The sequence below is a fragment of the Tachysurus fulvidraco genome, chromosome 26 (assembly GCF_022655615.1).
Source record: "Tachysurus fulvidraco isolate hzauxx_2018 chromosome 26, HZAU_PFXX_2.0, whole genome shotgun sequence".
Classification (NCBI taxonomy): domain Eukaryota; kingdom Metazoa; phylum Chordata; class Actinopteri; order Siluriformes; family Bagridae; genus Tachysurus; species Tachysurus fulvidraco.
In genome coordinates, this window is record NC_062543.1 from 13,998,672 (window position 1) to 14,010,885 (window position 12,214).

General features: G+C 36.8%; 2 protein-coding genes across 10 annotated transcripts in view; one reads left to right on the forward strand and one right to left on the reverse strand.

The window, feature by feature from the left end:
• LOC113636639 (trichohyalin-like) overlaps nt 1-12,214 on the forward strand; it is a 501,252-nt gene that overhangs the window by 379,658 nt on the left and 109,380 nt on the right. The gene's annotated exons all lie outside the window — the stretch shown is intronic.
• The window catches only part of LOC113636638 (WD repeat-containing protein 87-like), an 873,260-nt gene continuing 862,676 nt past the window's right edge, over nt 1,631-12,214 (reverse strand). For 6 of the 9 annotated variants that reach the window (XM_047809375.1, XM_047809376.1, XM_047809374.1 and 3 more), the window contains 2 exons: nt 4,689-4,760; nt 1,631-4,263 (listed from right to left, as the gene is read on the reverse strand). In XM_047809375.1, the coding sequence (XP_047665331.1) occupies nt 2,996-4,263; nt 4,689-4,760 (1,340 nt within the window). In that variant the 3' untranslated portion in view covers nt 1,631-2,995. Of the gene's footprint in view, nt 4,264-4,688; nt 4,761-4,992; nt 6,046-7,779; nt 7,841-8,771; nt 8,789-10,072; nt 10,086-11,160; nt 11,166-12,214 lie in introns of all 9 variants that reach the window. The other 3 variants (XM_047809379.1, XM_047809378.1, XM_027136831.2) reach the window with 2 other exon arrangements.

Genomic DNA, 12,214 nt, shown 5'->3' on the forward strand with positions numbered 1-12,214 from the left:
TAAAGTGTAGGAGAGACATTCTGATGGAGTCTGTCAGTGGTGTGTGTTATATGCTGTGTGTTTGTTGTGTCTTTTACTCGACACGGTAAACGTCTCTGTACATTATTACACTGCAGTGAGATTACAATATATGTGATAAGTTTATAAAATATCAGCTTTTACTATTAGTGTGAAGTCGAGTTATTTACTTACCGTCACTGTGAGAAGTATCATGTAAAACAACAGAGAGAAATGTAATGTTAGATAAAATACAATGAGAAAAACTTATGATTTACAGTCAGAACAGCTGATAAACAATCTTCACTCTGTGCTGTCAAAGATGTTCAGCTACAATTTTAACTATTTTAATAAAATATAACAACAGATAGTGAATAATTATGTCAGAAAACTGAGGTGTCGTCATGTATTAAAACCCAGACCCAATCACAGGGAAGCTAAAAACACTGCATCAGTTACCTCAAAGTTAATACAGTGTTAGTAATAAAAATGTAACGTTAAACTGTACTGTTATAATGTTCACAGGAATATTAATCTTATCATTGTTAGGAAAAATTTTAGAGCTTTGACTCATGAATCACTGATTTGAGCTGCAGTACGTTACTCATCTGAATGAAGAAGTTCGCTCTTATTCTCCACTCATTCTGTCAGTGCAGTTCATTTAAAAACTAGTGACTGGTTAACCGTAACAAGCTACTGCTAGTGTTATCTAAAATCATACACACAATAAATTAGTATGAATCTGAGTTACTGTTAGCTGCCTTAGTCAACCTCATCAACACTGTCCTGTTAATTATCACCATATAAATCTTATAAACCACATTTATTATAGGGAAAATATGGAGGAGATATTAAGATGAACTGAGCTCATAAAAGTGACTGGAGCTGTAAATTAAATTAAATTAATTCATTTCCATTCAATAACATGCGAACCGGAGGAGTTAATAACTGCAGACAGCCACTAGAGGGCGCCAGATGCATATTAGCTTTACATTATTTTCTTTATGAGATTCAGCTTGTGTGTTCTGTACATATGAGTTTGAATCATGTCATAACATTTTCTACAAAAAACAACTCATGTTAGAGATTTTAATCTGTTTAAAATAACTGTGAGCGTGTTTGTGTTATATCGTTTCTTCCCTGATTAATATTTTCTATTTTAATATGTCTTTTACTATGTGTTAATGTGTGTTAGCTCAGTCTTAATATGTGTTGGTGTGTTTTAGTGCAGTGTTTGTGTGTTATTGTGTTACTGTGTGTTAATGCAATGTTAATGTGTTAGTGCAATTAGTCCAGATCCCCTGTACATAACTGCTGCAGGTTTGTTTGGGATTCCAGTGGAAATGTTCAGCTGGAATCAGCAGAGTCAGAGCTGCTGTGTCTCTGAGTTGAAGTGGATTCAACAGACTCACATTTCCAAAGTGAACATTTTAACACATTAAGACCCACACTAACATTTTACACTCACATATTTCCTCAGTCACTATGTCAGGATTTAATCCTAATAGATTTTAGGTTTCTGTTAAGAATATTCTTCCTTCTTAAGTTACAGTGTTTATCTGATCGTACCTGAATTAATTAGACACATAAAACTGGTAAAGATAAAAAAAATGAAAAAAAAAATACAAGATCCTGTTGTTGACCTCTTTATTATAGTTATTGTTCATTTCTACATGCAAAACATTCCATAAACCTTTCAGTAAATACACATTCAATTTTATTACACACCCAGATTATGTAGAAATGTGTCACTCATTCAGCTGTTTGTGTTTCTGTTACAGAAATGAGGCATGAATTAAGAAGCAGAACCAGACACCAGGAGAAAAGAGCTTAGTGAAGTAACAGTGACACTAAAACATTATTAAACACAGGAAAAGTGTCACTACATGGTTTCAGTTCCTGTGTTTCTATCATTATAGACTCCCCTAACTAACACCATTACAGAATAAAACACTTGGAGGTGTTCAGTTAGAGGAAAATGATTAATGATTAGATTACTGTTCCCACCTGGAAATAGATTATTTACTTACTACAAACATTCTTAGAGTTTATTAATTACAGAATGACACATTACTTTTCACATTTAGTTTAACATGTAAATGCTGTGAAACGTCTGAGTTATCAGTTATAACAGGAATAATAACAGCTATAGATATGTGATTCCTTCATCAGTCTCTTTTCTCTGTCTTGATGCTGATAAATAGAAAATAAAGCAGTCGCATCACAGAGAAAGCGTCTGAACTGGAGTTCTGCTATTCCAGTACCAGTTTACATGTCACATGTGGTATCTGAAACCCTCCTGCTGTTGGTGAGTTTTAGATGAACATCATAGCAGCACACACACTGACATGTCAAGAGAACATTTCTCATAATGCCAGACCTTTATTATAACTGACTTTGCACAAAATCGTCCTCTAGTTGATGTTCACATTATAAAATATAATGCCTCTGATTTCAAGTCACAATAAAAGAATTCTGTCACGATGTGTGATTTTTCAATAAAGCAGCAAAGTCATAAATGCAACATAAACTTATCTTAAACCTGCAGCTGGATCTGATATGTTACACTCATCACTGTTGTCCTATAGACTTCTTCCCTCAGTCTGAGATGTTCTCTGAGCTCTGAAAGTTTCTCTGTTCTTCTCCTCTATCTGTCTGCTGAACCCTTTGTTTTTGAGGACAACATGTTTCTCTGGAGTTCATGCAGGATGATCTTCATGAGGTTTAAAGGGTGCACTGTATTTATTACACTGATTATACAGTGAACTGTAGTGAGCTCTGATCTTTCACAAACCATCAACTCCTTCAATTTAATGTTACAAATACGAACCTCATTGAGCAGCAGTGTGGTATAAAATGGTTAATAGTGTTGTTTAAAGGTGAATAAAACAATGTACATAAACAATGAAATATATTTTCCACAGGTTTTGTCCTGAAGGTGTCAAACCAGTGTATCATCAAACCCTTAAAATGTACCTTCAGCTTTCAAGTAAAGTGTTTATTCCTGTTCTGGGTTTGTGAAGTCCAGCACAGTTGTAATGTATGCTTCTTTCAGCATACTGAAATTTTCTGTGACCTCAAAAAGTTTCTGTTGAAGAGTCTCCATCTCTCTGTACTTCTCCTCCATCCGTCTGCTGAAATCTTCCTGCATCTTTGTTTTTGAGACTAAAAACTTTCTTTGGAATTCAGGCAGGATGATCTTCATGAGCTTTCTCTCCGCCTCTGTCATGACCTCTCCTTCATACACGTCCCTGATCTCCTCCATCTCTTGTCTGTGCCTCTCCATCTCTCTCCTCTCCATCTCTCTCTTTTCTATTAGTTTCATCAACTCTTCTCCGATTTCTGTCCTTCGCTGTACCTCTCGTTGCAGTTCCAGTTCCAGTTCTTTCTTTTCCTCTTCATCCCTCTCTTTTTTCATCTTTCTCTCCAGTTCAGTTGTTCGAACATTAAGTTGTCTGATGTCTCTTTCATGCTCCTCGATCACTCCCTCTATCTTTCTCAGAGAATCCTGCACCTCCTTCTCTATTTTTTCTTTCATGTCCTTCTCCTCTCTCTCTCTTTTCTCTACTTTTTTCTTTTGAATCGTTGCTTCCATTGCTCTAATTAGAGATTCTATCTCCAGATAGATGTCACTGCTGTAGAATTTCTCTCTGCTTCCTTCCACCATATTCTCTATCTTTTCCAACAGCTCTGAGACCTGAGAACTATCTCCACTGTCATTAATGTTGAGACAGTGAAACCTGTTCCCACATTTCTCTACAAGTCTCTGGACCTCCTGGTCTCCTGATTGGATAAAGTCCTCAATGTTCTTCTTCTCACATTCATCAGTAACACTGAATATGATCATTGTGTTTCTCCAGCAGGTCTCTCCAAAGATCTCCTCCATTTTCTCCAGCATCCCTCTCTCCTCTCCTGTAGGCTGCTTTAGAGGTATGACCAGGAGGAAGGCGTGGGGTGGTGGAGCAGACAGACAGACACAGAGTCCCACGTCCTGTCTCAGCTTCTCCAGAGACAGTTCAGGAGAGAACCAGTCAGGCGTGTCCACCACGGTCACCTTCCTCCCAGCCACCTCCCCCTGTGTGCTCTCACTCTGCTGGGTGGCTGTAGATGTGGCTGTAGACGTAGCAGCCTGGTTCCTCTCCTCTCTGCCCAGGATGATGTTTCCTGTTACACTCTTCCCAGACCCCGTCCTCCCCAGCAGCACCAGCCTCAGTTCTGCTACAGGAACCGACGCAGGATAATGTGGACTAGACGATTCTCCACCCACTGAAATGAACAAGAATGAATCATTTAATACAGAATCACTTACTGCATTGTGGTGATGACGCTGTTCTATGGAGTATGGAGGCCGACTGCCTTTATATAACTCATACTCAAATTCGTCATCATGTTAATGTCACTGTGATTGATGGAGGAAAGATTGATGTCATGATTATCAAATGATTTTCTGTCACGCTGCTCAGAATCCTGAGATATTTAACATTTTTCATTTTTACCTACATCTAGATCCTAAATCTGTCTGCTGCCTCTCTTTATATTCATCTCTATTTATATGACCACTTATGTACGTCGCTCTGGATAAGGGCATCTGCCAAATGCTGTAAATGTAAATATAAATGTAAATGTAAATCTCTTTTACCTTAAACTACTGTTGAGTTTCACATTAAACACAACAATAATTAATCACTCACTTATTGGACGATTTCCATCCAAACTGTTACTTCTCCTGATTGGTGCTGCTGAGTCCTGAGTCTCTTCACTCACTAGGAAACATCAGAACCAGTCAGAATGAGAGACATTCTTCAGAAGGTAGAGTTAGACAGATGATATAATAAAGTTATGTCTTATACACTATAACTAACCCCTGTCACTGTTTAAATTACATTTCCTTATAATATCCGAAGAGTCGCACTATTAAGGATCATTTATTAATTGAATATTTAAACACAATGACATTCAGAGAAACTTCTATAATATCTTAATTTGACATATTACTTTTTGGAGGTAAAAGTTCCTTGCTGTTTCTTCTCCTGATGTAGGCTGATGATTCTGGATCTGTCTGTTCCTGCAGCTGCTTTTTCTCCTCTAGAAGTCTGTCTTTCTCCTGAAGCTCTTTGTCTCTTCCCATTAGCTGTGTCTCTCTCTCAGTTAGAAGTCTGTCTTTCTCTTCAAGCTTTTGTTTTTTTTCTGCTAACTCAGATTTCTGTTGCTCCACTACAATCATCATGTCCTGTAGTTGTCTCTGCTTGTCCTGCAGCTCCTGTCCCAGTGTGTCCAGTTTATTTGTACTGGTTTCCAGCTCTTTATCTGTGTTCTTCAGCTGTGTTTCTTTCTCCTTCAGCAGTTTGTTCAGATTCTCTAGTTGTGTGTTTTTCTCCTCCACGTGTCGCTGACTGTCGTCTAACGCCTTAATTGTTTTGTCCAGTTCAGCTCTTGTCTGTTTGAGCTGTTTCTCCTTCTCTTCCAGTGTCTTGTATTTCACCTGAAGTGTTTGTGTATTTTCTGTCAGAAGTCTGTCTTTCTCCTGAAGCTGTTTGTCCCTTTCCATCATCTGTTCAGTGGCATTTTTAAGTTTTTTATTTGTTTCCATTAACACTGCATCTCTCTCAGAAAGAGTCTTATTAGACTCTAAACCTTCTTTGAGAACCTTCAGCTCTTCATTTTTCTTATATAATTCTTCATCCTTCTTCACAAGTGCTTTCTCCATTTCTTCCACTTGTAATTGTGTTGTCTGTATCTGTGTGTCTTTCACTTTCAGTTGTTGATCTCTCTCCTGTAGAGCTCTTTCTCTCTCCTGTAGCTCCTCAGTCGTCTTCTCTAGTTTTGTATTTGTAGCTTTGAATCTCTCCTCATCCTCCTTCATGTTTTTCTCTCTGTCTCTCAGTTCTGTATCTTTCTTCTCTATTTGTTTTTTACAATCTTTTATCTCCTGGACTTTATGTTCCAGTGATTTAGACGTTCTGTCCAGGTCCTGTTTTATTGTTTTCAGCTCATTTTCAGTTTCGTCCAACTTTCTGATCTTCCCTTTCAATTCAGCAACATTATATTCTAAAAAAATTTAAATAAATTGTAAACAGAATGAAATTTTCAGAAAACATCAATTTTTCCATATTTGGTGACCTTTACAGTGTTACTCATTCAGACAAGAAAAATCTAATAAAAAAAAAACAAAACTTTGAGATACAGACCTGTGAGGAAAAAATAATTAAATTCTATGTTTAATCTATCAGGGAACAATTTTCTGGTCCTCACCAACTTCTGTGGACAAACAAATAACCTCAGGTGACATCAAAAATCACAAAAGCTTTCAATACTCATTTTCTCCAAAAAGTCCAGAAACATTCAGAAACCAGGAAGAAAAACTCAATAACATCCTGTTATTCAGAAGAACCACATTAACTTAAAATAAATGTTTTTAGTCTCTCACATCATGGAGAAATTTTGGCCCACTGTTCTTTATAACACTGCTTCAGTACATAGATGTTTGAGGGCATGTGTTTATGCACAGCTCTCTTAAGATCCTGACAAAGCATCTCAATGAGGTTGAGGTGTGGACTTCACCATACCAACACACTGACTTGTCCTTCTGTAGCCATTCATGTGTTGATGTTTTCTCAAAATAATCTGGTTCAAAGTGGAGCTCATATGCCCCTTCTCCACCGAGGCAGTTTGAGTGCTGGTTCGGAGCCAGAGCCTAAATTTAGAACCAGTTCTTTCTTTTTCGACAGTGCTGCACGTACACGTTTTATTCGTTGTGTTTGGATGCCAATGTAGGTTCACAAAGCCATGAGCATTAACAGTAAAGCAACATCCACTATTGTTGATGTGTTTGTGTTTGCCGCTGCTGCGCTAACGTTGCTGTGTAACGTGACACGTATACAGTGACGTCACACTCGGCACTGTGATGGCTCTCTAGCCGGTGGAAAGGCAAACCAGTTCTTAGAAGGTTCGCCAGTCGAACCAACTTTGAATCAGCACCAGTGCTAGCTCTGAAACAGCACCCGGTTCTTTTGGTGGAAAAGGGGTATTAGTTGTCATCTTTGTGACTGATAAACAAACCCGAATAATCACCCATCCCTCAGCATGCTTGACAGTTGGTATGAGGTGTTTGTGTTTAAACGTTGAGTTTAATAATCGACAAACATGGCGCTGTGTATTATTAGCAAACCTCTCCAAAGTATATTGTGCAGACTTTTTGTGTTATTGATGTCATGAACATAAACATTTAATTAGCTTACAGAGGCCTTTAGGTCACATGATGTAGCTACTGGCTTTTCTTTAGATCTCTGACCACTAAATGGTCTGATTTTGGACTGAGGTTGATGTCCATTTGTCTTTCCAGAACACCAAACTGGGACAAGATCTGCTTTTTAAAAGTTAGTCACTAGTCTTGCAGATTTTGCAACTTACAAATGTACCGAGCAGGTTTAGGGTTAAGGGTCTTGCTCTAGGACTACATTTATTAACCAAAACAAATTAACCTTTTTAATTTTCAATTATTTGTACTTAAAATTTACCTGTGATTTCCACCCAGGAATATTTAGGTTATTCACTGTAATCACGTTAATCTTGAAATTCACACAGAAACAGTGACATGCAGTGTGAATTTTTAACACCGTGATAAATTTCAAAGTCTCTATAATGTGTAAATAATATCTTGAATGGAGAATGTGAGATGCTGTGAATTTCAGACTACAGGCTTACTGGAGATCTCGTTATTGAACACTTCAGGCTGTAAAGATGAACAGGTGTGTTTACTTTTGTACCTCCTTCCATACTCACCAGTCAGTAGAACAGATTCCTCCATTTTCTTTCTCTCATCTTCTGTCCATTTTCTGTCTCTCTGAGGAAGTGAATAAAACAGTATGAAGGTTTTATACATGACTCCATACTGTATGTAAATAATGTGTTAAATAAACATGAAGTGTTTCTCTGTTCAGATCACTGTGTGTGTGTGTGTGTGTGTGTGTGTGTGTGTGTGTGTGTGTGTGTGTGTGTGTGTGTGTGTAATATTACTAACAGTACACACTGAGCTGATTGAGGTTGATTTAAACTGATATTGTATTCAGTAACACACTGAGTTTGAATGCAGCCAGCTGAAGAACACAATAATTAAACACTAAACTGAACCTTACAGGAGAGAGAAAAAAAATCATCTCCATGAGAATCAAGATGTTTGGTCTCATTTCTGCTGTGGTGACGTCACACAGTATCACAATGATGTCATGTTCTTATGCATCATAATCCACTGTTCCAGACATTTACATCTATTTTTAAAGACACTGTTTGTGTTTAATGTTATTTTATGTTCATTAGCTGACTTTTATTTGTTCACAATCATCAGACAGCGATGATCAAAGCGATGACTGATTACTTTCAACAATTTTCTTTAGGGTGCCATTAATTTTAGCACAAAGATTTTAAGAAAAACGTTTCAGTGTAACTTCATTTGTCAGGAGTTGATTTTTCAGGACTTGTTGATTTATTTTGTTTACGTTTCCACAAAGTGTTTACACTCCTAGAAATAATAATTACATCATAACAACACCAGTAATAACAGCAGATTGCTAGCAAACAGTTCAACAACTGTGTTTCTAGAACAATCCAATGTGATTTTTTTATCCACAATAAACCATCACTGGGAGCCGGTTGCCATGGTAACTCATTTACCCCTCACTGATCACTGGTCTAATTATAACATAATTAATGATTTGTTATGCTGCTATCATCAGTAAGACATTAATGAATGTAATATTTTATAACAGTTTACTCACCTGTATGACACTGAAGTCTTTATATACAGGAGGATGGGGGAAAAAGCACAATATGTTTGTTGAGATTATTAATAATGCATTGTAATGTTCAGTATTTCTGTATTTTATCCTGTAGTATTAGCTGTAAACATTCCTAAAAAGTCTGTTATGATCCTGTACTGTATTGTTTCTCTTCCCTTTCTGCTCTTCAGGATCTTTCAGTATTAATGCAGTAAGAAACAAATTCCCCAGATGACTTACTTCCATTCTGTTCGAATCTCTTTCATGCAGCATTATCAAGTGTGACTCTCTAACTCACATCTCTCTGTAGTTCTGTTCACTACTTTGGCCACGTGCTTTTGTTGATGTTCAGTGTTCACGTGTCTGCCCCGCCCTTGTCTCGTCCTCCCTGCCTCTGCACACCTGTTCCTCATGTGTTAATTGTTATTAGTATCCAGGTGAGCCACGTTGCCTTAAGCAGCGTGGAATCCTCTGTTGTTATTTGTTGTGTGTCCTTGTTTCATGTTTTATTTATTAAACCCTATCCTGCATTTAAGTCTATTTTTTCCTCTTTTCATCACTCTGCTACAGCTTAGTCTTTGTCTCATCTGTCCATCATCTACTTTTTAACAAACTGGAATCTGCTCCTTTGTTCTTGAACTTTATCTGTGTGTTTATCTGTCTATTGGATAAAGACACTGAGGTCATGCTGGTGGGTTTTTGTTCTGTGTCTCAGATCTCTACAGACTTTCACTGAGGTTTATGTTTAATCGTTATACATGGTGTTTATTCATTGTGTAGAAAATATTGGAGTTTTGTTGCTCATTAATCTACAGAACAAACTAACAGACCAATATTACCTGGAGTTTGTGTGGGTTTTGGTTCTTCTTGCTATAATCACCAGTTTCTACTGGATGTGTTTGATATGTAATTTAATTTCCTCTCTGATGTAAAAATGTCTCTGTTTCAGTTTAAACTGATAATGAGTCAGTCTCTGATTATTAGCTTCAGTAGATCAGATTGTGTTCACTAATGACTGTTTGTTATAAAACCTTCAGCTTTTTCTCTCTCAGTATCAGTGTTTAGGTCAGATTTGTGTGTCTGTACAACACTAAATGACAAACTAGACACCAGCATGATGAATGTTCTGTTAGAGATCACAGTCTGTTGTGTTCACTACACTATGCTCATGATGCTCAGATATCTATGTGCTATTGCACTCTGAACACACAGCACAGTCTAATCTATTTCATCTGAACAATAAATATATTATTCATGCAGCATCAAGACATCACTAGCACAGAAAATGGGTTTATACTCACTTCTCCCTATAACCTGTGAAAGTAAATAAAACAGTGTGAAGATTTTATGCATGATTACAAATGTGAATTGTTCCATGTGAAAATGTGGAAAGTAACTGTTACTCTGGTTAAAACACAGCTGATGTGTGTCTTAATAAAAAAGAGGAAAACTAGACAACAATCAGTCATCACACACAGTAAATCTGTATCATGTAGCATTGTGCTAATATACCGCTAGTTCCCCTTAAGGAAGAGAAATATCTTGTGATTTATTGGAAAATCCTATTTTCTGATCTCTGCATGTCTCTGCAATATTTTGTAATATATCTCTGTGCTATTGTAGTAGATAAAGGAATATACAGAATATCAGATTCTCACTTCCTTTAATTATAAACACAGACATTTATCAATGTAAAACCTGAACAGATAACAGAATGATGTTCTTTACTGCTGCCTCGTCTATATACTGGTTACGACAGCATGTGACATGTCGCAGTAGATTAGAGAGGATGCGTGATCTCCTTCTGTTTTTCTCTCTTTCACTCCCAAATCCCTCTCTCCTATGAAGGAGGTTTTAGAAATGAAGAGAAGGACTTCTGTTCTCAGGTCAGTCAGGTTGCCTTTATGCTGTGTGCATTAACACGACTTACTACCGTTAGCTTAAAGACACTAAACGCCAGGCCGAGTCGACTCCTCAGTGCTTTTACAAAACATGGTGTGATTGTTACGCAGAGCGACTGATGACAATTATTCTGTCTACAAACACTGAAAACTGTTAAAGCTGTGATTTATGTTTATTGTGTAACATTCTGATGGAGTCTGTCAGTGGTGTGTGTTATATGCTGTGTGTTTGTTGTGTCTTTTACTCGACACGGTAAACGTCTCTGTACATTATTACACTGCAGTGAGGTTACACACAGGTGCATTGTGGGAAAGAAGCTGACTGATGGAAGTGGAATCTCACTTACTGATCAGACTCCTTCACATAAACATGATCTGAAAATCATCTTTATGTTTCTATTTGATTCCTGGATTAAAATGTAATATAAGTGAGAAGTTTATAAAATATCAGCATTTACTATTAGTGTGAAGTCGATTTATTTACTTACCTTCACTGTGAGAAGTATCATGTAAAACAACAGAGAGAAATGTAATGTTAGATAAAATACAATGAGAAAAACTTATGATTTACAGTCAGAACAGCTGATAAACAATCTTCACTCTGTGCTTTCAAAGATGTTCAGATACAATTTTAACTTTTAATAAAATATAACAGATAGTGAATCATTATAAATAGTTTATATTAAATAATGAAAGACTTCATGAGGTGTTTTTACTCAGTGCAGTAACACAGATCTGTGATCAGCTGCTGAATAAAACACTCCATATGAAGTGAAAATGCTGAACATCACCATATTTTAATCACAAGCCCATACTGTGATGGACACTGAAGATACGCTGTGAGATTTGACCTGAAGTACGTCTCAAAACACTGCACCAGCTACCACAAAGTTAATACAGTGTTAGTAATAAAAATGCAACATGTAAAACTTCACTGTTATAATTTTCACAGGAATATTAATCTTATCATTGTTAGGAAAAGGTTTTAGAGCTTTGACTCATGAATTACTGATTTGAGCTGCAGTACGTTACTCATCTGAATGAAGAACTTCGCTTTTATTCTCCACTCATTCTGTCGGTGCAGTTCATTTAAAAACCTGGTTAACCTTAACAAGCTACTGCTAGTGTTATCTAAAATCATACACACAATAAATTAGTATAAATCTGAGTTAGTGTTAGCTGCCTTAGTCAACCTCATCAACACTGTCCTGTTAATTATCACCATATAAATCTTATAAAACACATTTATTGTAAGTAAAATATGGAGGAGATATTAAGCTGAACTGAGCTCATAAAAATGACTGTGGAGCCGTAAATTAAATGAAAGTTTGGATAATGTTTCATTCACTAACATGGGAACCAGAGGAATTAATAATTGTACTGCAGACAGCCACTAGAGGGCGTCAGAGGCATGTACGATGTCCACACTTATAGACAGTCAGTGCTGTGATTATTTTCTTTATGGGATTCAGCTTGTGTGTTCTGTACATGTGAGTTTGAATCATGTAATAAAATATTGTACAGAAAACACAGCTCATGTTA